General features: G+C 43.4%; 1 protein-coding gene across 1 annotated transcript; it reads left to right on the top strand.

Moving 5' to 3' along the window:
• Positions 1 to 6,302: 6,302 nt before the first annotated feature.
• On the top strand, positions 6,303 to 26,139 carry RAB23 (RAB23, member RAS oncogene family). The gene is made up of 6 exons (XM_056137385.1): positions 6,303 to 6,518; positions 9,156 to 9,241; positions 16,348 to 16,504; positions 18,667 to 18,749; positions 20,716 to 20,808; positions 22,682 to 26,139. The coding sequence occupies exons 1-6, from the start codon at positions 6,364 to 6,366 to the stop codon at positions 22,819 to 22,821; spliced, it is 714 nt and encodes a 237-aa protein (XP_055993360.1). The 5' UTR covers positions 6,303 to 6,363; the 3' UTR covers positions 22,822 to 26,139.
• The last annotated feature ends 728 nt before the right edge of the window (positions 26,140 to 26,867 follow it).

Below are 26,867 nucleotides of genomic sequence, written 5' to 3'. Positions count from 1 at the left end.
TGAGTTCCAGTCATACACGGATCCAACACCCACCCCTCCACCAGTGCACGTTGTCCACCACCAATGTCCAGTGTCCCCAGTATCCCACCATTCTCCCTGCCTCTGTGGCAGATAATTTCCTTCTTACTCTCCCCGTGAGAAAATATTTGGCTCTATTTTATTCTTGTACTGTCTTTGTATATCAAGATAATGATTGCCTTTAAAAATATTTGATCATTGTATAATTGAAACCCACGAGAAGAAAAAAATACATATTGGGACCCACTTCCTCTTCTGTATTTTGGAAGAATTGTGTATCATCGGCTGGAGCGACAGCACAGCGGCAGGGCATTTGCCTTGCGCGCAGCCAGCCCGGTCGAGCTGGGTTCGATTCCTCCGCCCCTCTCGGAGAGCCGGGCAAGCTCCCCGGGACTTATTCGATATGACAAACACAGTAACGAGAAGTCTCACAGTGGAGAGTTACTGGTGCCCTCTCGAGCAAATCGATGAACAATGGGAAGACAGTGTTTGTTTGTTTTGTTTGTGTGTCATCAGTGCTAATTCTTGAAACGCTCGGTGGAATTATCTTGTGAAATCACATGAGCCTGGAGATTTCTTTTTCAGTGAGCTTTCAAGTTGGAAACGGAAATTTTCTTGATAGTTAAAGGACTGTTCCAGTTAGTCATGCTGTATTTGAATTGTAATCCTCCCCTCCCCGCCATCCCCTGCAAGGAACGGTCCCTTATCTGGTTGTCTGATATATGTTTATAGAATCATTTGTGACATGATCCTTTTGAGTATACAGAGGTCGTACTAATAGCTCCTATTTTATTTTGTTGTTGTTTTGGGGTGCTCAGGGGCCATTCCTGGCTCTCTGCTCGCAAGTGACCCCGACAGTGCTTGGTAATCATTTGTGGAGCCTGGTATTCAATGATAGTTCAAAGCCTATTAACCCCTGGGCTCAGATCCATTTTATTTTTGATACTGCTAATTGTTGGCTCTCTCTTTTTTGCATGTTTTTCAATTTACTGGTCTTTCAAAAGACCCTTTTTTTTTGTTTGTTTGTTTGTTTCGTGATTTTTGTTTTCCGTTCCGTTGATTTCTTTAACAGTTCCTTCTTTTTGCTTGTCTTGCGATCGTTTTGCTTTTTAAACCTTTAGTTTCTTGAAGACTGTTGATAGGATCCTTCTTCTTAAAAATACGCATTTAGTGGGATGGGAGAGATAGTACAGTGGAATAGGAGCTTCCTTGCACACACACAGCTGGCCCGACTTCTGTCCCTGGCGGCACGTGTGGTCCCCGGAGCCCTGCCAGGAGTAAGCCTTGAGCACTGCCAGGTGTGGCCCAAAGCCCCCTCCCTCCCCCAATATGTAAAATAGAATGTACACTTAGTGCTATAAAAATTTCCCCTCAGCACTACATTCGTGTCCCACAAATACTGACATGTATTTTCATTTCCATTCCGATATTTAAGAGTTTTTCTCTTGCCTTCTGGTCTTGGCCCCTGGTGTTTAGAAGTGTCTGCTTTTAGTTTCCGAATGCTTGGGTTTTTTTCTGTACTCTTTCTGTTACCAGTTTGCTTCCATTGTAGTCGTGCTCTTTTAAGTTTACTTAAGTTTGTTTTACGATCTAGCATGTTTTATATTGGTGTCTATTCAGTGAGTGCTTGAAAAGAAGTCTTTCTGCTGTTTTGGTCTAAGCAGTACTAACCTAAACTGCTAATTAGATTCTGAGAGTTTTTCTTGTTTTTTTTTATTTTTGCGGGGGTGGGCGAGCACACTGAGCCATGCTCAGGACTTCCTCCTGGATCTGTGCTTAGAGATCCCTCCTGCCAGGGCCCAGGACACCATCTGCAGTGCCAGGGATGGAACCCAGGTTGACTGTGTGCAAGGCTCGTGCCCTACTCGCTGTACTCTCACTCCAGCCCGAGATTCTGAAAGCTTTGTTGTGTTTTTCTAATTACATTTTGTGGGACTGGAGCGAGTAGGGCGTTTGCCTTGCATGGCCCAGGTTTGATTCTCAGCATCCCGTATGGTCCCCTGAGCACTGCCAGGAGTAATTCCTGAGCTAGAAGTAACCCCTTTGCATTGCTGGGTGTGACCCAAAGAGTCGGAAAAAAAAATTAAAATTTGTTTTATCTGTGCTGCTGAGTATATTTCTGTGTAAGTTCTTCAGTGGTTCTTGGTATTACAGTACACACACACACACACACACACACACACACACGCGCGCGCGCGCGTAGTTTATCATAGGAAACTCTTTTCAGTTCATGAAGCATAGGAACCATACCTCTTCTATCTCTGTTCTTTCCCACTCAGAATTGTCTTAAATGTTTTCTTTACTAATGTTGAAAACCAGATTGGACAATGATCCACTTTTTGTTTCAACTGTCAAACAATTCAGAACACACAAGAGAAGGGAAAACTGTTAGCTCTATTTTTGCTCCTACCATATACTTTGTTCTGATACTCCAAGTGAACTTTTGAAAATTATTTAATTATGTCTCAGGTGGAGAAGCCGAACCCATATTTTAACCATTCCTGAATGACTTCTAGGGTGACGTGGGTAACATGTACTTTCGAAGCACTAGCAACAACTACCGAGACTCAATAGAGAGACTTGTAAAGGAACAGTTCTTCACATTTCATACTTGTTCTGTGTTGAAATTACGAAGCTGTTGGGTGGGGGGGATGAGGCTAGGAGGAATTTAAGGAACATGGTGGAAAGTCTTGGGCATTATGGTGGTAAAGGCACAGTAACTCTGTCCGTCAAAATCGTAAACATCAACACAACTGAAACCATGTTACCTAAACTACAATTTCAAAAGGTAAATAGGTAGATAAACTTATAGTGGTTTTGTGCGTAACTTTCAGTTAGTACAGTTAGATGTACTATTCAGTAGGCAGGCACTTAAGTAGTTCAGTCTTAAAAAGGAAACTATACCTCCTGTCTCTCACATTATGTGGGATGTTACATCTAGTTTGAAATGAAAGAAAGGAAATTTGGTATAAGATTATTTGTGGAGGACTCACTGTAACCTGAGCACTGGGAGAGCACCGTGCTGATGTGTCTTGTACGCTGTTATTCCGAACCTGTCTTTAGTCTCTGAGGTACTTTCCTGGTGATAATTTGTTATTTTCTGTAAGGTTTTAAAGCGATTAAAAGCGATTTCCTTAGATTCTGTGTTTGTTTCCCATTTGGAAGTAGCTGCGAAAGGCTTGTTTTGTTGAATAAAACTGCCACAATTGGGATGATTAACTTTTAGTAGGTTAAGTGCCTCATGTATCATTGCTCAATAATCTTGTGAGATAAACAGCTTCAGGAAACTGAACACAAAGAATATGAACAATAACTTCGCTGAGAGCACCTCCACTACCCAGATGCTGCCACGCTCCAGGACGCTTTCCGAACGCTTGGGTTGAGATTTGCACATGAGGAAGCCCCACAGAACTAGATAAGCAGAACTCTGAGACCTTGGACTCCAGGCTCAACAGACCAGGGGACTGAGATCCTCTGCCTGCTCCCACCAACCACAGGTGACCAAGGTATTAAAACCAGGAGCCCCACCCTAGCCTGCCCTGTCTGCTTCCCCCAACCGCTGGTGACCCAGGGATTACGCACAGAAGACCCACCCTACAGGTACCAATTAAATACCTCACCGGCAGACCTCCACTACCTCCAGTACCTCCACTGCCCAGCCACCGCCACGCTCCAGGACGCTTTCCGGACTGTGATAACCAAGCTCATTGAGGTTTCTCGGGAGTTCAAGATGCTGTTCTGTCTAACGTTCATTGACTTAAAGAAGGCCTTTGGTTCTATTGAGACGGAAGCAGTCATCAAAGCCCTAGCCAGACAGGGCATTCAAACTCAATACCTCAGGATTCTCTGTGAGTTGTATTACGGATTCACTACCAGGATCTCACCATTCTACAAGAAAGTGATCATCGACGTCAAGAGAGGGGTTCAGCAGGGTGATACTATTTCACCAAAACTCTTCAGTGCCACCCTCGAGAACATCATGCAACGACTGGAATGGGAAGGAATGGGAGTAAAGATAGCCGGTCAGCAGCTATGCCACCTCTGCTTTGCTGATGACATCGTTCTAATAACACCAAACATCAGCCAAGCAGCACAAATGCTGGCCAACTTCCACCGTGAGTGTGGAAAGGTTGAACTCCAGCTGAACCTCACAAAGACAGTGTTTATGAGAAACGGACTCGTTCCTGACCTTCCATTCGCTCTCAACAGGATGAACATCTTTGAATGCAACAGTTATGTGTACCTAGGTCGAGAAGTCAACATGACGAATGGCCTGGCACCTGAGTTGCCGCAGGAGGAAGAAAGTTGCTTGGAACGCCTTCAAGAGCGTTGAAGAAATAGCTAAGAGGACGAAGAACCTCCAGCTCCAAGCACATCTCTTCGATTCCACTGTTCTTCCTGCATTAGCATATGCCTCAGAGACCTGGGCCCTACGCAAACAGGATGAAAACACTGTTCGGGTCTCCCAAAGAGGATTCGAAAGAGCTATGCTTGGAGTATCACGCTTCACTCAAATGAGAGAAAGAATTCGGAGTTCCGACCTTCGTCATTGCTCAAGAATCAGGGATGCTGTCTCGTTTGCCAAGGCATCGAAAATCAGATGGGCTGGACATGTAATGAGATGTGGAGACGACTGCTGGATTAGAGCCATTACCACCTGGATTCCACAGGACGTCAAAAGATCATGTGGCCACCCACCTATGAGATGGCCAGACTTCTTTTTTTTTTTTTAATTTTTTTTATTTATTGAATCACTGTGGGAAAGGTTACAAAGCTTTCAGGTTTAGGTCTCAGTCATACAAATATCAAACACCTTTCCCTTTACCAATACTTATTTTTTACCACGAAGAATCCCAATAAAACCCCACCCCCCACCCCTCCCAGTCCCTGTGAGGCAGATGAATTCTAGTTAACGCTCTTATCTGCTTTGATTAGATTCATTGTTTCAATAAAAGATTCACCACTATTATTTAGAGTTTACCACCCCCCCCAAATCAGACATGCTGAAACAGCATTGTGAAGTGATTTTCTTTCTACAGCTGGGTTCAAGAATTAAATGTTGGTTTTGGATTTCTGCTATTTTACTTATTGACCCTGGAAGTATTTATACTGAAAGTCAGATAGTTAAGAAATTGGTTTCTGTGCTCTGGAGTCATGGCCGTGCTGGAGAGCCGCTCATGGGGGGCAACTGGTGACCTCGGTAGGGCGTGAAGGGCGGACCGAAACGCCCCCCTTCCCATGAGGTTTTAGTCGCCCCCAGTCCCCCGGCTCATACCTGCTGTCCACAAGGCTCCCATGCGGCCACCATCTTTCTTTCCAGAGAGGAGAAGGCGACTGGGGCAACACCCTTTCCCCTCCGGACAGACCTGATGGCCTGGATTAACGCATAGTCCTTTCACTTTTCTGCTCCAAGCTGCTGGGTTCTGCATTAAGTCCTTGTGCTTCTGGGGCCGTGGCTGTGCTGGAGAGCCGCTCGCGGGCGGCAACTGGTGACCTCGGTAGGGCGTGAAGGACGGACCGGAACGCCCCCCAACCCATGAGGTTTTAGTCGCCCCCACACCCCCGGCTCATACCTGCTGTCCACAAGGCTCCCATGTGGCCGCCAAGATGGCCAGACTTCTTTAAGACCCTGAACGATCGGTTTGAGGCTGTTCATGTTCCTAGAATGAATAGACGTCATTGGGCTACACTAGTACGCAACAGGGATGAATGGGGATGTTACTGGCGCCTGCTCGAGCAAATTGATGAGTAACGGGATGTCAAGTGATCAAGAGTACAAAATTAGTGAATGGCAATGTTAAATCAAGCCTTAATACTAACACGTATAGTTCTACTATAGAAGGCAGAATTGTGTGATTTCTTTAGGCATTTATTGATACCTAAAAACATGGGTTTCACATAATGGGTTGTTGATTTTAAAAAATAAGTGCTGTGGGGCCAGGGAGGTAGTCCAGCAGGTAAGGTGCTTGTCTTGGCACATGGCCGACTGCTTGGGTTTGATCCCTCCACCGTGTATGGTCCCCGAGCCACGCCTTGAGTGATCCCTGGGTGCAGAGCCAGGAGTAAGACCTGATCCCGGGAGTGTGCCCTCCCCACAAATGTGATGTGATTAATTACCATTTCAAGTACTTTTAATTCCCTAAACTGGGTCGGGAGAGGGCTTTTGTCATGGAAACAAGATTCTTTTGTGTTGCATTATAACTATTTCTTGATGCATCGACAAATTATTTTGTTCCGTTTTTATGTCACGACAAAAAAAAATTTCATTTCAAACTGCAGATTTGAGAGAGAAGATCTGATCCCCTGAACATTAAGCGTGATACAGCGGCCTTTGCAGCTCCAAACATGCTGGAGGAAGATATGGAAGTGGCCATCAAGATGGTGGTTGTAGGGAACGGAGCAGTTGGAAAATCGAGTATGATTCAACGCTATTGCAAAGGCATTTTTACAAAGGACTATAAGAAAACAATCGGCGTTGATTTTCTGGAGCGACAAATCCAGTATGTACTTGGCCATTTTAGCCCCTTGGTTTTGACGTGTTTGCTTTGTCCAGGGCTCTCCTTAGATTAGTAGGAACTGGCTTCGGACGGGAGGCGTCTAGTCTCAGGGGCTGAGCAGGCAGTTGCCGGTGAGGGTCAATTGCTCATTCCCGTTTTGATCTTCCCCTCCTACTTCCCTGCTTCCTCTCGTTTCCATTTCTTCCATTCCACCCCTACTGCCCCTTTCTCTCTCTGTCTCAAAGACTGACTGGTAGCTACCTTGAGCACTTAAACACAGTCCGACGCTGAGCTCAAATGAGGGTTCTGACCACTGTTTTAATCTGGAAGCAAAGTGTTCTCAAAACAGTTTCCAGGTGTGTAATATGGGATTCTTCATGTAGAATATCTTTTCCCATTCATTTTTGGGGATTTGGGGCCATGGCCAGCAGTATTCAGGAACTCTTCCATGTTCTGTGCTCAGAGGTCGCTCTCAGAGGTGCTCAGGGAATCAGGGGGATCCCCAAACCTGTGTCTGTTTCATGCAAAACATGTGCGCAGCCCCACTGAGCTATCTCCCTGGCCTTCTCTTCTCATTTAAAATTTTTTAAATTTGATTTATTTACTTTTATGGGACCACACCCAGCTGTGCTCAGGGGCCATTTGTGACCTTGCCGGGATTTGAACCAGGGTTGCTGCTACCGCCGCTCCAGCCCCTCCTGTCTCATTTTCAAAGTGGGCCACATTAGGATCGCAACATCCTTCCCCCAAAAAACTGGTTCAGACTATATAGTACCTGGAGAATTGTCTTTTTTTTTTTTTTTTTTTGCTTTTTGGGTCACACCCGGTGATGCTCAGGGGTTACTCCTGGCTCATGCACTCAGGAATCACCCCTGGCGGTGCTCAGGGGACCATATGGGATGCTGGGACTCGAACCCAGGTCGGCCATGTTGGCTGCATGCAAGGCAAACGCCCTACCCGCTGTGCTATCGCTCCAGCCCCGAGAATTGTCTATTTTTATTTTAAAAAGAGAAAGCAGATTTGAGAAGATTAAATACTCTTATGGAGACAAAAATCTCAGTTTAGGTAACCAACTGGATTTTTCAAGCACATCAGCGTAGTGACACTTTGTTGTCATTAGTGCCAAGGACTTTTTTGTTTTGTTTTTGTTTTTTGGGGGGGCCACACCAACAGAGAGCCAAGTCGACCATGACCCAGGCGAGTGATATCGCTATCTCTGTACTGACTCCTTATAGACCCCTGCACTAGCTCTCCTGCCCGTGCTGAGAATTTTTAAGGATGATTTGAATTGTAGGAGACAGATCAAAACGTATGACAGAAATAAGTAATACTGAACAAACCTGGCTTTCCGGTCCAGATATTTGCATCAAAGAAAATTGTCTTCATTGTTCGAAGACTACTTATTTCTAATGTACTATTAGAAAACATAAGACCCTTCAAAAATACTTCTGTATTTTGAGAGTATTTAAGACCCGTGTTTATTGTTTCTACTTGGTATCCAAAGCCAGTCAATATTTTAAGTATTTAGTCAATCCAGCCTTTAACAGTATTTCATAGTTTTAAGTTTATAGCTTAATTTTGGTGTATGATTCCATACTTGCAAATTTGGTTAGTTGCTGAAATGTGTTTGTAACTCCAAAATGAACATTTCTGGCTTCCTGATGGTCATTCGTGGTCATGCACAAAGCCACCAGAAACGTGCTTTTCACCACATGCGTGTTCCCCTCTCAGAGGACGACATGCGAAGACACTCTCCCTCTTGTTGCTCCTGTCTGTCATACCTTAAGCAGGTGCCCTGTCCATGCTCAGTTTTTGTTGGTGATTTGCTGTAGGAAAGGGCAGGGCCAGAGAGACAGCTTCAAGGGCTAGAGGGTGTGGTTTGCGTGCAGGAGACCCCGTATCAGTCGCTGGCACCGCGTTGACCTCCAAACTCTGGGCCAGGCTAACCCCTGAGCACTAGTGGGCAGCTCAACAAGGGGGATACAGACAAACAAAGGCCTTGCAGCTTAAGGGGAACGAGCCATTTGACGACGCGGAGTCATTTTTGTTCTTGTCTTTTAACGTGAAAAACAATCACGAAGATAAGCTGCTCCTTTCCTTTTTGTCCCATTGGAATGCTGACGGGAGAGGAGAGCGTGCGTGGATAGACAGGAATCCCCTTCTCCCACTAACGGCAGTCTTACAGCCACCACCATCTATGGCCCTTGTCAGAGGAAAAAGACGACGGGGGCTGGAGCGGTAGCATTAGCGGGTAGGGCGTTTGCTTTGCACCTGGCCAACCTGGGTTCGAGTCCCAGCATCCCATAGGGTCCCCCGAGCACTGCCAGGAGTAATTCCTGAGTGCATGAGCCAGGAGTCAGCCCTGTGCAATGCCATGTGTGACCCAAAAAGCAAAACAAAACAAATAACAACAGTAAATTACAGTTACTAGTTTGGGGGGGGGGGGGTGGGGATGAATGTCCTTTCTATGTTTGAAAGAAATGAACATTTTTTTCAGACCAGTAAAAGTACTCACTCTCATAGGAACACTGACCATGTAGTTTTAATACCTTTAGCTGTGAAAAATAAAAATAGGCACAACACTTTGTGGCCGAAGCCGTTTCCTTTGCATAAGAAAATGAACTTGTTTCTTGTTTCCAGAGTCAATGATGAAGATGTCAGACTAATGTTATGGGATACGGCAGGTCAAGAGGAGTTTGACGCAATCACGAAGGCCTACTATCGAGGTAAATTGTGGCGTGTTTGTGTTGGTTTGGCCTGTTCTTTTGGCTGAAGGAAAAGCTTTCGTTTCATCTGTTTCCCACAGAACGGTTTCTATATTTAAAAAAACGCCAGATTGTTGTCCTCGTTAAGTGATCACCTGAGGGTGTGGAAAGATAGTACAGGGTTCAAGGCACTTGTCTGGCGTATGGCGAACCCTGGTTCGATCCCTGGCACCAAATGGACCCCTGAGCTGGGGAGATTGCTCAAGTCGTACCCTGAGTCTGGTGGCCACCACGGCATCACCCCTACGCATCCTGGGTCCCCAGACACTGACCGGAGCAGTTTTTAATGGGTTTACATTTCTCAAGAAAACCTTAGATTTCTGAGCCGATTTTTCATTTGAGCCACGGCAGGCTGCAGGCAAGGCAGGTGGCTTCATCTTTGGACTGTCTCTCTGGACACTTATTTGGGGCCACAACCAGCTGTGCCCAGGGCCTGTTCCCGGGTGCTCAGGCATGATCCTGGGTGGTACTCAGGTGACTCTGTGGTCCCAGGGTGCCGCCGAAGTATGGCCAGTGGGGTGCAAGGCTGGCACCTCGACCCCTGTACTGTCTCCCAGCCCCTTGTGTTCTAAATGATGCTGTTGCCAGCTCTCTCCACTTCAGCACTCCCCGCCAACACCACTGGCCCACACACGCACTTAGAGAAAGACAGACCCAAAGCCTAGGTGGGATGGTGTAAGACTCTTGCTATTTCCCCTCCGTTAGCTTTTTCTCTGATGGGTCTCATTCTCCTAACCCTGAAAGAGCGTTTCTCAGGGCTAGGACGAAGGAGACGTTACTGGTGCCTGCTCGAGGTAATCGACGCACAACAGAATGATCGTGATCGTGATCACGATCGTGATTGTGAACTTCTCTAAATTCTCGGCATGAGACAGATATATATTCTTTTTGTCTCTGTTTGGGGGGTCACACCTGGCTATGCTTAGAGTGTACTCCTGACTGCACTCACAGATCACACCTTGCCATACGGGGGGGGGGGGGGCATTGTCGGATACCAGGAATCGAACCTGGGTCAGCTGTGTGCAGGGGAGTGCCCTCGTCTCCGTACTATCTCTGGCCCCAGATATGTGTTCTTTTTGTGAGGGAAAAAGTAGGCTGGGTTTTTTTCCCCCAAGCTTCTTATCATTTGATATGGCGGTGTTACTTGCCATTTTTTTTTTTTGGCTCACTTTTTGAGAATATATTTTAACATTACATATCTCTGGTTTAAAAAGTCAAAAACTTGTGTGTCTTTATCGCAAAGTAGAGTTTAACTTAAAATGGCAGAGCTGGTGAAATAATAATTTGATTTGTATATACATAGAAAGTAGAAAATGTTGGAACTATATAGTTATATAGATAATTAGGGTCGCAGATTTTATTTTTTAAAAAAAAAGACTAGGTAGTTAAAAAAGTAGTTTCATTTTCATTGTAGTTGTGGTGCTAATGCTTTATTTAGTTTTTGCCTAATGCCTCTGTCAGACATCTTATAATTATTAAACTGTGGCTCCTCTTGTGTGTTGTAGACCTTGTTTAGTACTTTTCTGGTAGCGTCAAATAATAGTTTCCACAAAAAAACATTCTTTGCCAGAAACCAAGAGCCCCATAATTACTAGTATTTACATCTTAATTTAATCTGGATGATATTTAAACTTCTCCTACTTTGTTTCATTTGAATTAGAAGGTTTTCAACAGCTTTGCTTTCCCTATATTTAACATTTTAACTTACAGTGATCTTAAAGCACAATAGAGAACTGGTAAAGTTTTTCTTAAAATACTACTTTTCAGAAAGGGAACTGTATTTAAATAGCGGAGGAGGGACACTAAGATGTGTTTTAAGCTTTGCCCTCTTTTCTGAGTTGTAAGAATCAACATTTATCACGGTGCAACTTGAATTGAAGAAAGAAGAGTGACGGTGACCCTTGAGGGAAGGCACATTGGCTAGCCTGTGCCTTCGTCTGGGCTCTGTCACCGTGCTTTTACCTGTGACTGCAGATCTGCCGTATCAAACTGACTTAATGCTCCCCCCCCCCCCCCATTGTTTATTGATTGACTGGGAAAGTCTGGAAGTTGCACAGATACGGTAGTTACGTTCCAACTGGAGCTTCATGGATTCTTCTTTCCCGCTTCCCTCCTTATTGTGGGGATCCCCTTCGTGCTGACTTGCCTAGTGGTTGCAATATTGCCACCATCAGCCTGGGAAGCCCCTTTGTTTTGTTCACCTCCTGGAGTCACTTCCCACGGTAGATCCGAAGTTCAGAGCTCTTACCTGATTAGACCATCCTTGACCAGATTTCAGTTAAGCATTCTAAGCACTGTATTACCCTAATTGGCTTGGTACACTGAGCAGCAGATCGGTTTAACCTGGCTGAACTCCACTGGCTCTTACGCAAAACCTGAGAAGTGTTTGCAGGAAGGGAGGGGAAGTGGGTGATTGGCAGTTAGACAATCAGGTAATAGCTGCTGCTCGTAGAGAGTCAGATGATAATTAAATGTAGCACGGTAGCATTGTAGCACTGTTCTCCCGTTCTTCTTCCATTTGCTCGAGCGGGCCCAGTAACGTCTCCATCGTGAGACTTGTTGTTACTGTGTTTGGCATGCCAGGCTTTGCCATGTGGTCGAGATACTCTCAGTAGCTTGCCGGGCTCTCCGAGAGGGGCGGAGGAATCGAACCCAGCTTGGCTGGGCCAGCTGCATGCAAGGCAAATGCCCTACCGCTGTGCTATCGCTTCAGCCCAATTAAATGTAAGAAGAAAAAAAAAAGAGAAGTCAAAGGACTTGGAAGGATGAGTTAAGTATGAGTTATTCAAATTATACGCTATGTTCACTACAGCAGGGCTTTTCCAACTTTAATATACATGTGACTCCCACGGGGGGGGGTGCAGGGGGGTTGTGATGTGAAGACTCTCATTCAGCAGATCTGTGGGTGACTGAGATTCTGCATCTCTGCAAGCTCCCAGGTCAGACTGCTCCTCGTGGCCTTCAGCCAGACTGAGAACAAGTGCGGGGACCAGGGTTTTTCAGTGGTTTGAGAATAGAACTACTCTGCGGGTGATGGGTCATGGGGATTATTTTCTGAATTGCACTCAGGAATACTGCTTTGAGTGGTCTTATTAATTCAGAATAAATAGTTGCTATTGGTGATCTTGACATTGACACTGAAGGGCCAGAGCAGTGGGGATGGGCTCGCCCTGCATGCAGCCAATCCAGGTGTGATCCCTGGCACCCCGTATATGGTCCCCTGAGTACAGAGCCAGGAATTAGCCCTAAACACCCCTGAGTGTGGCCCAAACCAACCCCCCCAAAAAAATCACACTGAAAATTCATTCGGATTTCTGTTTTCCTGATGTATGGCTAAGTGGGGTAATCACTATCAGTGATTCATTTAGAGTGATTGTTCCTAAGATGATGAAATCACTTTTTCTGTGGTGTGATTTTTATTTTCTAAAGGTAAAGGCCCTCCCGTTGATCGTCGATTTGCTCGAGCGGGCCCAGTAACGTCTCCATTGGAGACTTTGTTGTTACTGTGTCTGGCATATCGATACTCTCGGTAGCTTGCCGGGCTCTCTGAGAGGGGCGGAGGAATTGAACTCGGGTCGGCCATGTTGGCTGCGTGCAAGGCAAATGCCCTACCGCTGTGCTATCACTCCAGCCCTTTTTTTAATTTTTATTTTCTTTTTCTTTTCTTTATTTATTTATTTTTCTTTTTATTTATTTCTTTTTATTTTTATTTTTTATTTTTATTTTCTATGGTGGATAATACTGATAGTATTAGTGCAGTAGGGGAAAAAGGTCTTTGCAAAATAAATGGGTAGAAAAGTGATAGCTACTTTTAAATATCAAAGGTGTGAGGTATGTCCAAATAGGTATAACAAAATACTTAATACATTATCTTTCCTAAAGATGATTGGTACCAGTACAGAACTGGAAATCAAAGGATGAAAAAAGAAAATAAACAGTATCATTCTTGAGTTGTATATGTTAATACTAGTTGATCTGTTTAATAAGCACAGTTATAAAGTTATCAAAGTACAACTTTTATTTTTGTCTCTCATTATTCCTGTGGGCTGGAGCGATAGCACAGCGGTCGGGCATTTTCTTTGCGCGCGGCTGGCCTGGCCGAGCCGGGTTCGATTCCTCCGTCCCTCCTGGAGAGCCCAGCAAGCTACCGAGAGTATCTTGGCCACAGGGCAAAGCCTGGCAAGCTCCCGTGACGTATTCGACATGCCAGACACAGTAACAACAAGTCTCATGATGGAGACATTACTGGGCCCGCTCGAGCAAATCGACGAACAACGGGAGGACAGTGCTACGGTGCACTATTCCTGTATATTTGGTTAGGCGATATGGGATGGGAAGGTCCTTTTCTGGCCCTAATGAAAAATTTTCTTCAGTTTATATCTTTCCTGGTCACTCTTAAGTTGTTTTTATCAGCTGCCTTGCACATGGCCCACCTGAGTTCGATCCCAGGCACCCCCTGTGGTCCTCTGAGCCCTGCCAGGAGTGATCCCTGAGCACCACCTGTGTGGTTGGCCCCAAACAAAACAAAACAAAATAAAAACCATGTGTTTCATTTACAGCCATGTGTGTTCCCTGTATACATGTAATGAAATTTGTTCTTTTCTCTTACTTCGGAAAAATGTTAAGGTTTGCTCCATCAGCTGGAGAAGAGCTGAACACGGCTGAGTAACTTCCCTCACTGCTCCCCTAAAGAGCTTTTTGTTCATCAAGGTTTTCCTGAACCTGAAAGAATTAGGTTGGGTCACAGTTTAAACATTTTATGGATAACAAACTTGAATTAGGGGGAAATAAAACGGTTTTGCTGCTTTTGTCAGATTTATTATCATATTAAAAGTAAACCAGGCGGTGGTGGTTGGTTTTTCCCTCCTTTTGATAACCCATTATGTTAAATTTGTTTACAGCCGTCCTCTCATTTAAGGTTTTTATAGTTTCTGTAGTTCATTTGGTATCTACCCTTACCTACCCTGCTCTATAGTAAAACGTCTGCTTTTCTCTTGGGCTTTAATAGTGTGCTCTCTCTCTCTCTCTCTCTCTCACCTTCTCTCTCTCTCACCTTCTCTCTCTCTGTCTCTCCTCTCTCTCTCTCTCCTCTCTCTCTCACCTTCTCTCTCTCTCTCACCTCTCTCTCTCTCTCTGTCTCTCCTCTCTCTCTGTCTCTCTCTCCTCTCTCTCCTCTCTCTCCTCTTTCTCGTTTGGGAATCAAACCCAGTGGTGTTCAGGGGTCACTGCTGGTCGGGCTTAGGGGAGCGTGTGGGGTGCCAGGGAGCACACCAGATCAGCCACATGGGAGGGAAGCGCCCAACTCGTACCACTGGCTCTGGCCATTACAATTCTCTTTTTATTCTTGTGATTACCGTAAGATGGGGCTGGAGCGATAGCACAGCGGGTAGGGCATTTGCCTTGCATGCAGCCGACTCAGGTTCGATTCCCAGCATCCCATAGGGTCCCCCGAGCACCTCCAGGAGTAATTCCTGAGTGCATGAGTCAGGAGTAACCCCTGTGCATCGCTGGGTTGACCTGAAAGGGAAAAAAAAAATAATCCTGTTGTAGAGTAAGGAAGATTTTATCAGGTGGAACTTTTGATTTCACAGTAATCATGAACTGCTGTTTTCCTAATTCATTGTAACTTTTTTCCCACAGTATTACCTTTGGCCATAGAATATCTTAAGTAACCCATGTTGTAAGTCTCGGTAGAAAGCTTTTGTACCTGAGAGATCTGGAAAGGAGTCACAGTAGGAGAACATGCCTTGGATCCAGGAAATCCACCGGACAGTTTTCTTTCATATGCATTTGCTTTTATCATCATGCTACCCGAATTAAGGGCAAATATATATATATATATATATATCAGATGGAAATATATATATATATCAGGTGGTGTGTGTATATATATATATATAATATACACATGCGCAATAGTACAACAGATGAGGGCATTTACATTGCATTTAGCCAATCAGGGTTTGATCCCCAACACCACCTACAGTCCCCCAAGCCCACGAGGATTGATCCCTGAGCACAGAGCCAGGAGTAAGCCCTGAGCATACAACCAGGTGTCCCCCCCCCAAATAAAAATAAAATAAATAGAAAGTCTTCTTTCAGAAGATTGCTACTTATTTTTAATCATAGGTATGAATCAACTGAGTTTGGTAGCGCTGTAGCACTGCATTGTCTTCCTGTTGGTTCATCAATTTGCTCGAGCGGGCACCAGTCACGTCTCCATTGTGAGGCTTGTTGTTACTGTTTTTGGCATATCAGATACGCCATGGGGAGCTTGCCAGGCTCTGCCGTGCCGGCAGGATACTCTTGGTAGCTTGCCGGGCTTTCCGATAAGGACGGAGGAATCGAACCTGGGTCGGCTGCATGCAAGGCAAATGCCCTACCCACTGTGCTATTGCTCCAGCCCCTCAGTGTGGTAGTTAACAAAAAATATTTTCAGTGAGTATAGAATGGGGATTACAAAGATGTGAACCTGTACCTAACACATACACAGTGGTGGAATTCAATCTTCCCTCGATAAAAATAAACTTTAGTAACCAAGTTTTTAAAAAGCTAAATTAAACTTTTTTTCTGTTTTTTATTCTTGGTACTAGTTTTCAGGTTGTGTTCCTTAAATCACTGGTATCCTACTACTAAAGTAAAATAATACTTAATATCTCTTGAGGAGACGAGAAAATTGTTTTTGATATTTTTCTGCACTCTGTGCCAAATCCAGACGCAAATGGCAGATAGGAGGGTGACCCGACGGAAATCTTCCAAGCTTACCTGACCGTTCTCTCCCACTCTTAGAAAGTGATTAAGTGGTTCACAAATGGGTCAGTGTTTCATGGTATGTCAGAAAGGAGTACGTGTTGTTTTGCGGGTATTTTAACACTTGGGTGACTTTGAGAACCATTGTCATTGGTCATCTTGTTCTTTGATTTAGAAAAGTCGATGTTTAATAATCAGATTGCTATACCGATTAATTTCATGTTTATTCACATAAACGTTGTTTTGAATTAGTAGAATTGACCTTTCTGTGCACGGGAATGTTCCACTGACGTGACTCACGTTTTCTGCCGTTACAGGAGCACAGGCGTGTGTGCTTGTGTTTTCCACTGTGGACAGGGACTCTTTCGAAGCCATTTCCAGTTGGAGAGAGAAAGTAGTGGCTGAAGTAGGAGAGATACCAACAGTGCTGGTCCAGAACAAGATTGATCTCTTGGACGATTCTTGTATAAAGAAGTAAGATGGCTACTTTGGAGGGGGTGGTGGCAATTCTATAAAGTTCAGGCCTCTTTCAACTCGTGAATGAACATTAGGAAAGATTTTTTTCTTAAAGCTTGCCAAGAGTTATGAAGATTGCCTCTATACTTAAAGGTATTCGATAACTTAGCTAATAAAAATAGGTCACACCAGATCGTACTAGAAAATTAAAGAAGATTTTTTTTTGATTTTTTAATTTTGGTTTGGGGCTTCATCCAGCTCTGCTCTAGACTCACCACTGGCTCTGTACTCAGGGATCACTCCCAGTGGGGCTTGGGGATCCAGATGTAATACTGGGAATATTAACCTCTTAACCCTGTAATAATTCTCCAACTCCTAAAGGAATAAATTTTGAATCCCCTTGTAGAATTCTAGCCTTAGACTCTTCTACTGAAAATGCATGTATTTTGAATATGAACTCAACAAATGTCAAGTCGAATCTAGGTACACTAAGGATATTAAGAAACATATTCCTGATTGTTTTAACATCTGGGGCAACTCGACCTTTTGTGTTGATAAATAAGTTCAGCCGCATATTGTTCAGTATATCTAGAAGTCTTACGCTCAGATCTGTAAACAGGTTAACATCGAACAGTTTCTGCCTACAACTCTTTGCTCATTGCCATATAAACACTTTATCCTAGCTTTGAAAATCCTCGCTTAGTTTTCCCCGAAATTTGAAAGTTACAACTTACTACTTACTGTCCTTTGATAGATCAACTCAAAACTTAGTGGCTTTAAAACTACAACTCTTGAGGGCCAGAGCCGTAGTGCAGTAGGTAGGAGGCTTGCCTTGCAAATAGCCCACCCAGGTTTGGTCCCCAGCACCCTGGGGCAGGCTCCCGGGCCCTGCCAGGAGTACTCCCTGAGTGCAGAGCCAAGAGGCGATCCTGAGAGCCGTTAGGTGCGGCCCCAAACCAAACCAAACCAAACCACAACTATTTCTTATTTCACAGCTTTGGTATGTTGGAAATGTGGGTGTCACTTTCTGGCTCAGAATTTTTCATGGGGTTGCAGTCAAGATGTCAAGAGGCTGGACAGGCCTGAGACAAATGTGAATGTTTGGCTTAATCCGGAAGTTTCACTTGTAGCTGACTCACTCCCTTGGCTGGTGGCAAGCAGCCTTAGCTCTCTGCTCTGTGGCTCTTTCCCACATGGACCACTGGGGTGTTTTTGGACATCACACTTGGCCCCCCCCCAGCCGGTGATCCAAGAGCAAGCTGGAATCAGCCCCCTGTCTCTTACGGCCTAATCTTAGGCGAGACAGACGGGAGCTTTCGTATCGCACAGATTAACCTTGATTACAGAGTAGGAAGATGCTCTGCAGGGTGAAAACTCTGAGGAGGAGGACACAAAGACCTCAAGGGAGCCATTTTGGAATATGCTTGCTATTTATTAAGGTTTTCGTCTTAATAAAACTAAAATGAAGCTCTCATAGGCACAGTTACTAATAAACTGCCTTTGGCTTCGTTAGCAAAACAGTTTCATTAGCCATTAAGAACAGATATAATAATAATAAATAAGTAATGTCAATAAGCTTTAGTATGTGTCTGGGAGAGACAGTGCAGGAGTTAAGGAGCTTGCCTTGCATGCAGCCAACCCCAGTTCTGTTCCTGGTACCCGGTGATCCCCTGAGCACCATTGGGAGCACTTGAGCTTTGAGCGCAGAACCAGGAATAGCTCCTGAGCACTGCTGGGCGCGGCCTAAAAATCTAAAATTCCTCTCCGAAGAAGGGGTGGCAGTTTCACAGTGCAAGGGGCAGAGAATGCAGGTAAGTGGAAGAGCCTTGTGTGTATGAGGTCTTGCGTTCGATTCCTGGGACATGCCCCCCGCAAAAAGAAAAAAGGAAAAAAATCAAAATGTATCGATCAAAATACGGCTCCACCCACCAAGTTGTATTAAGCGTAATAATGTGGGGGTTTTTTCTTCATTTAGTTTTTAAACTAACATGTAATTGACACGTTATTAGTCTGGATAGGTATACAATGTGATAATTTTCTCTGTGTATGTATTTTGAATTGATTCACCACCATACGTTTGGTAAACTCATCCATCATCACACCGTCGTATTTACTTTTTTAGAGTGGTGTGTGAAAACCAGGTACCTCTGTAAGATTCTTTTCTTTGTATCGCTATCTAGTGAGGAAGCCGAAACGCTGGCAAAAAAACTAAAGCTAAGATTCTACAGAACATCCGTGAAAGAAGATCTAAATGTGAACGAAGGTACGTTGCGGCCAACTATTTTTTCCCCATTGCTGCAGTGACTTCACGCACTTGGATGCCCCCTCACACTGTTTGCTGTGACCTAGTGGACCGCACTTGACCGAGCCACTAGCGTCATTTGTGGGCGGTTCTGGGGATAGAAAATGTGATCTCTAACGCTTTCAGGGGAAGTCTCTGCATTTGAGCAAGCCCCAGGTCCCTAAATTGCTTTCCATAAGGGCTGGAGCGATAGCACAGCGGTAGGGCATTTGCCTTGCACACAGCCAGCCCGGCTGAGCCGGGTTCGATTCCTCCGCCCCTCACGGAGAGCCCAGCAAGCTACCGAGAGTATCTCGCCTGCACGCCAAAGCCTGGCAAGCTCCCCATGACGTATTTGATACGCCAAACACAGTAACAAGAAGTCTCATGATGGAGACGTTACTGGGCCCACTCGAGCAAATCGATGAACAACGGGAGGACAGTGACAGAAACAACAGTTAGCAACAGGAAGTTTAATATTCTGCTTGGTTGTGTGTGTGTGTGTGTGTGTGTGTGTGTTTTCAAACGTATATTTGTAATGAGAATTTTTCTTTTGTCACAATCATTAAGTAAAGTTAGGATGCTTAATTATTTACTGATGTCTTTCAATACGTTTTACTCTGGAGCAGAATCCTTGAGGAATTTTTCTTTTTTTTTTTTCTTTTGAAAGGGATGGTTTTGGGCCACACTTAATGGTGCCCAGGGCTTACTCCTGGCTCTCTGTGCTCTTTGTTCAGGGATCACTTCTGGCCGGTTCAGGGAATCCTTGGGGTGCCAGGCATCAAACTCGGAAGTGCCCTACCTGCTAGATCATAACTCCAGCCGGGACTTTTTTTTTTTTTTAAGCAGGATCAGTCTTCCTCCTGCCATGATACTCGGCCCAGCTGTGTGGCTGATGTTTTGAGGGGTCAGGGCTAGGGATGCAGGACATGCTATTCCAGGGATCAAATCCATGGGCCGTGCATATTCTTTGACCACTTGAGCTGTCTCTCCAGCCCTTTGCTTTTTTTTATTTCTAGAAACTGTGTATGTGTAAGCATCTATACCATTAGATACTTATGGTAGCCTTAATGTGTTTGATAATATTTCCAAGTTTAAATGCAATAGCACAGTGGGTAGGGAGTTTGCCTTGCACGCGGTCCGGCAGAGTCTGGTTCGATTCCTCCGCCCCTCTCGGAGAGCCTGGCAATCTACCGAGAGTATCTCGCCCACACGGCAGAGCCTGGCAAGCTCCCCGTGACGTATTCGATATGCCAAACACAGTAAAAAGTCTTACAATGGAGACGTTACTGGGCCCGCTCCAGCAAATCAATGAACAATGGGTGGACAGTGCTACAGTTTAAATGAGATTAGAGATAGATGATAGTTATTTTCTAATTCCAGATTTGTTACTTTTTTCTCTTTCTTTTTTTTGCTTTTTGGGTCACACCCGGCGATGCTCGGGGGTTACTCCTGGCTCTGCACTCAGGAATCACTCCTGGCGGTGCTCGGGGGACCATATGGGATGCTGGGAATCGAACCCGGGTCATCCGCGTGCAAGGCAAATGCTCTCCCCGCTGGGCTATTGCTCCAGCCCCAATTTGTTAACTTATTTTTATCTAATTACAACTTGGATGTTTCTCAGGCGTCTTATTGATTTTTTTTTTAACTTAAAGAGACTTTTTAAAGACTGAGTTAGTTTAATGTCAGCAAACAGTAATCATCATTCAAGTACATAAATCTGAAAAGCCAATGACTACAAGTATCATTACTAATAAAATATTACGCTACTTTTACTAGTATTACCATTTACTTCTTAGGTAATACAATATGATTGTTCATGGTTAAAGTTTTTCCAACTTTGTCATGTTTCTAGTTTAATTTTGAATTGTTTATTACATGATATTCAATAAGTTGATCTTGCATGCATAATTGATACTAACCTGGTAGAGTTTTTTTTTTATTCTAGTTTTTAAATATTTGGCTGAAAAATACCTTCAAAAACTCAAACAACAAATAGCTGAGGATCCAAAACTAGTGCATTCAAGTAGTAACAAAATTGGTAAGTACCCAAGAAATTTTAGCTCATGTTTACTTAAGTAAATTTATTTTCTACTCATTACATGATGAGAAAGTGTTAGCACAATAAATAATAAACTTTGGAGAATGAGGTCATTTGTTTAAAAGTATAGGGATTTAAAAGACTTTTACCTGGAATTTTCTGAATTTCTCTTAAGATCTGTCCTTTACATAAGGGAGCTCTCTCTCAGCTCTTGTTCTCTGACTGTATACTTAAGAGTCCCTTGATGCCTTTTCCTTTTCTATCACCTTGCTTATTAACTAATACGGTTCTCTTTTTTTCCCCCCATGCTAAATGCTAGCAAAATTTAGCACTCCCTGTAGAAGTCTTCTCTTCAGCAGTAACTAATTGACCATATCGTTTTGTTTTCTAAGAAGATGAGAATTTTTTTTCCAGAAGCTTCTGCAGGCCCTAGGGATTCATATCTCTCATCCTTCCCTCTTTTTTTTAATTTTTTTTATTAGTGAAACACCATGAGGTACAGTTGTAGATTTACAATTTTTTGTGCTTGGGTCTCGATTATACAATGATCAAATACCCATCCCTCCACCAGTGCCCATTTCCCACCACCACGGATCCCAGTATCCCTCCCACAACCATCCCCCCCATCCCACCCTGCCTCTGTGGCAGGGCAATCCCTTGTGTTCTCTCTCTCCTTTTGGGTGTTGTGGTCTGCAAAAGAGGCATTGAGTGGCAAACATGTTCAGTCCATAGTCCACTTTCGACATGCATCTCCCCTCCTGGGAGGATCCTCCAAACACCCTTTATTTGGTGCTCCCTTCTCTATCTGAGCTGCCCTTTCCCCTAGAATGCCCGGCTGGCCTCTAAGCTATGGAGTAATCCTCTTGGTGTTGATCTCAGCTATTCTTGGGTATTAATCTCCTATTTTGTTACTTTATATCCCCCAGATGAATGCAATCTTTCTATGTCTATCCCTCTCTTTCTGACTCATTTCGCTTAGCATGATACTTTCCATGTTGTACCACTTGTATGTAAATTTCATGACTTCATCTTTTCTAACAGCTACATAGTCATCCTTCCCTCTTTTACACGCACACACACACACACACACACACACACACACACACACACACACCCTTGACTTTATGTTACATTTTTCTTTGGTTTTGACTTTTTTCTAATCGCTCTTTTTCCGTGTGGCTTTTTTGATTGCACATATGCTTACTGTGCATCACGTATGCAGAACACGACTGGAGGGAGACATGGGAATCTGATGGCGTGTTTGCCTTAGGGAAGGGAGACTTGTGATGAGGGGATTCGTGAAAGAAACTTTATTAGCGCCTCTTTTGTACTCTTCCGCTTTGAATTCTGTTAAAAATAAATGAAACGACGGGCTGGAGAGAGAGCTCCCTGAGCTAGGGTGCATGCGTTGCATGTGGGAGCCCCTGAGTTGATCCCCAGAATCATAGGACATTCCCTCCCCTGGCCCCAAGCACGGAACCAGGAATACTTTTCAAGCACCGCACTGCAGGGTGCAACACACAACCTAAATAAATAGATGAAAAGCTTAAAATTCTATTTGTAAATGCTGTGGATTCACTGGGAATGGAGCAGGGCCAGAGAGAGAGAGTACAAGGAAGGGTGAAGACCCTTGCCTTGTGCACAGCCCACCCCAGTTTGATCCTTGGCACCATATATGGTCCCCCAGGAACCACCAAGTCCCTGAGCACAGAGCCAGGAGTACATCCTAAGCATCGCCTGGTGTGGCCTCTCCCTCTCCATCCACCACCCCACCCACTCCTCCAAAAAACCCAGAAGCTGGATATGTAGAGCTCAGCAGGAAATCACAAGGTATTTTGGTGTCAATCTCTGTGTTTTCCCTTCATTTCCACAGGTGTCTTTAATACAGCCGGTGGAAGTCATTTGGTCCAGAATTCAAGTACCCTGAATGGCGGAGATGTCATCAATCTTAGACCAAACAAACAGAGGACCAAGAAAAACAGAAATCCTTTTAGCAGCTGTAGCATACCCTAAAATGTTTTTAGGGAGCAACAGATTTAATTAATCACAGTGCAATTTAATAAGAAATACATCCAGCTGTTGTGACCTATCACACGGTTTTCGGAAGAGTTTGCTCCTAATGGCTCTTTGGAAATTGAGAGACCTAGACATTTTTCTGCAGTGCTTTACAGAGCGGAGTGAGGTCTTTAATGGAAGAATTACTGCCCTCCTGTGGATTCATTTTCATTTTTTTTACATTAGACGAAGCTTCTCCTGTTTCTGATGGAATGCTGTATGAAATGTCAAGAACAGGTCTTGCTGAATTCTAAATGCTGGAAAATTATAAATGAAATGTCTAAGTATATTGGTATATATTTTAATACTGTGGGCCAAGAAAAGATAATAGGCATTGTTTTTCTGAAATTAGTCATCTAACGTTTCTGGAAAATAGTCTATGAAAAATATATTGAAAGGTAAACCCTAAATCTTGCCAGGCTGCATAAGTACGTATTTTGGCATTATTACTTGTGCAATATCTGTACGGTAGGCTGTGGAGATTTGGTGCAGGTGTCTGATTCTGAAGTGAACTGAAGGCACGTGCAGTATTCACGGAAACACAAAATCGAACTCATGCATAAGACCATATACATTGTGTACAAACATTCATTCAAAGTTTTTATTTTCAAATAAGAAATTCCATACATATATTTTGCAAAACGAACTTGATTTTAAAAGTGCTTTGTGCCAAAAAAAAAGGTCATGCCTAATTTTTACAGATCTTTACTAATTAGAATTTATATAGTTTATAATGTCTTTTAAAGGAAGTTTCCTCCCTGAAGGGTAGAAAAAAGAGGAACCCGGGTTCTACTGCCCTAGCTTCTCCCAGATGCGACTTGTTGCAGAGTCTTTTTTGCGTGCCTATCCCTAACCCCCAGGAGCCCTTCTAGAGACCCAGAACACCTGCAGTTATCTCTTAGGTCTTGTGAAGTGCGGTGGTGCAGTGAGCACCTTTTGCGACAGATTGAAAATGCAGCTTCGATCTTTTAGGATTATGCTGACAGTTTTTTAAAGAGATATCTTTTGTCTTAATCCACCTTATGGACTTTGTAATGCCCTGCAACTCTGAAGCATCCTTTTTGTTTACACATTTTTGTATGATCTTTTAGGAGTGTCACTTCGAAATTTCTATGCCCTTCAGTTTGTACTTGCACTTTTCAAGAGCTCTGTCATCATCACCAAACACGAAAGAAATTTCTTTCGAAAATGATTTTAATACACAGTCACGTGCCAGAGCATAAAATTTATGACTTGGGACAGTTTACTTTCTAACGGTGATTGCCTGAATTCTGTTCGATCATCAGTGACTTTATTTTTAAATCCTTTCAATATGCCTGTTTTTTACAGGGATTTCAAAATATATAACTCTTCTTGGGAACATGTCGTAGCCATTTTCCATTATTTATACTAAATGCTTAATGTTTTGTATATTCCTTTTGTATGCTTTTTAAAAAAGTCTTCCATCAGCACCATCCACGTCCCTCTGTTCAGATTAATGTTGTAACCATAATGGAATTGGAATTGGGGGTGGGGAATGAGTTTGGTGAGAGGTCAGTAGTGGATATTTGATCTAATAATACTGAAGTAATTTGGAATATTTCAAAGTAATAGAAATTCTTATTTTTATGTCGCCACTTGTCACCACTTTCCTTGCTGGCAGTGATGTAAGCATTGGGGAGTAATTCTGTTCCAGAATTCAATAATTTTTCTTTTCTACTCAAGTATGTTTAATTTTTGCACAAAATATATTTTGTGGCAAAAGTCTTATAGTCTTTAGTAGCAGAGAATAAATCATATTCTTCTGTTCTATTTTATAGTAATTAAGTGGATGTAGGTAAGAGTTTATTTTCTTTAAAAAAAAATGTAACCTGTAATGATCTTTACCATTTCCCTAATATTTGTAGTATAATCTTATGTCCTTCATTGTCCTTTTTTCTTTTTATAAGAATTGAAGACGTTACATATTTCATTTATACTTCTATATTTTAAACATAACTATAGTCATTTAAAATAATTAGGGGAACCCAAAATCAGTTATATAGGTGACACATTAAATACTTTATCATTTTAATTCTAAAACCTTCAAAATTGACATTTTTTTTTCTCCCAAGACCCTAATTTTCTAAAATAGTTTCTTAATGAAGCATGAATGTTAGAAAAAAAATTTGTCCTAAGACCCCCGGACATTCTGACACATGCTCTGTTAAACTTTTTACATTTTCACTGATTTGTAGCTTCTAGACAATGCGTCGATGGGATAGTTGCCATAGTCCAGAGTTTCTCAGGTTTCTTTTGCCTCTCAGTGTCTCCCTCTCCACGTAAATAACACACGCAGTAGCTAGTACCGACTATCTGTAAGACAACTTAGGTTTTTAAAACTATGGTGCGATAAAACTTTTTATCTGCCCAAAGTCGATAGCACACATGTACTTTTTCAAAATTAGGTACAACTACAGGTACAAAAAAAAAAAAGAGGATGAGCACTTTTCCTCACTGTGGAATGAAGTCAGACGGTGGCAGTGGTTTCAGAGGCGTAGGAAAAACTCCCGTTCCGAAAATCTTAGAAGGGGAACTGGCCTTACAACTTCATGTCCCAACGTAAACTAATTTAGCATAATATAGTGTCAATTGCTAGCATTCTTTTTAAAAAATCTTTGAAAAGGTTGCAGGTAACCTGCGGAGTTGTTTCATTATAGTTCAGTTAGGGCATCTCGGGTTTTTTCCCCAAAAACAAGACGAAAACTTTTCCATCACTACAGTCATCTGAGGAGCAGGTAGACTTACTCAGACTTAGCTGTTACGAGTATCACGTGTGCACTGGTGGCATTCTTTAGGTTTTTACCTCAAAATATGTAAATGCATCATGTAAGTGGATTTATTTATTCACGGAAGATACCTAGAACCACACTAGACTCTGAAACATCAAGTCACCCCATCCCGGGTCACTGGGCTTGGCTGTAATAACCTTTAGGAGACAGAGCTCTCCAGCTTCTCTCCAGAAAGATGATCTCTGTGGGATGTTGTTAAGTGGTCAGCGGTCTTTTAACACTAAAACCTTTGGCCCAAATGGAAAACTAAACCCCTTCTGTATTTTTGTTACTACCAAAAAATGCGTTTGTAAATTTGGATGGGAAACCACTTGGACTTGTTGCTATTGGGTTGCAGTTACGCCCTGAAACTCGATTTAAATATGTAATTAAAATTTCATGAAAAGTGGATTCCAATTAAAAAAAAATGCATTTTAAAGCTAGAGTTTTGTGTGATGTGAGTGGTAACGTGTCACCATTGTGGAACCAAATAGTAAAAGGTATAATATGATCGATCCCCTTTTTGGCAGAGACTTCTTATTATTTCTACCATATTTTAATTGGGTCTAGGTAGCATGGTTACAATAGTGTTAATGTCTGTTGTATGAACGTAAGATGACTTCTTGATCAGAACCACGTAAAACTTCCTTCTTTCAGATATTGTGCCAGGACTTGGCATATTTATTATGGTGGATATTTAAGGCAACTTGACAGCACTGCAGCAAAAATGATTCTGCCTTGAAAACTTACTTTATTTGTATCAAGTGCCCCTCCCCTCAGCCTCCTCCCTTTTGTGGTTGCAGTATTGGGGGTCGAGCCAGAGAAGGCCTAGACGTGGGAAACTACATCCTTATGCCCAGTGTCAAGTCTGTGGTTTTCTTCTTCTTTTGTTGTTCCACACCTGGCAGTCCTCAGGGCTTACTTCTGGCCTGGAGTGGTCACTCAGTGGTCACTCCTGGTGGGCCTGGAGGACCATCTTGGGTGCCCAGATCAAAACTGGGGTCAGGGGCATGCAAAGCAGCCCTCCTGCCTGCTGCCTGTGCTATCACTCTGGCGCCAAGTTAACCTGGGTGTTGTCACAGGGCAAGTCTTGCACTCTTGGTGTGTGGGGGTGGGCGGATGGGGGCAGGCTGTTGCTGAAGATCGAATCCGGGTCAACCAGGTTTGCAAGGCAAGTGTGCTACCCACTGTACCATCTCTCCAGGCCCTTTGTTT

The sequence above is a fragment of the Sorex fumeus genome, unplaced genomic scaffold (assembly GCF_029834395.1).
Source record: "Sorex fumeus unplaced genomic scaffold, SorFum_2.1 ptg000124l, whole genome shotgun sequence".
Classification (NCBI taxonomy): Eukaryota; Metazoa; Chordata; class Mammalia; order Eulipotyphla; family Soricidae; genus Sorex; species Sorex fumeus.
The sequence above is the reverse complement of the archived record's forward strand: the minus strand, read 5'-3'. Positions and strand labels throughout refer to the sequence as shown.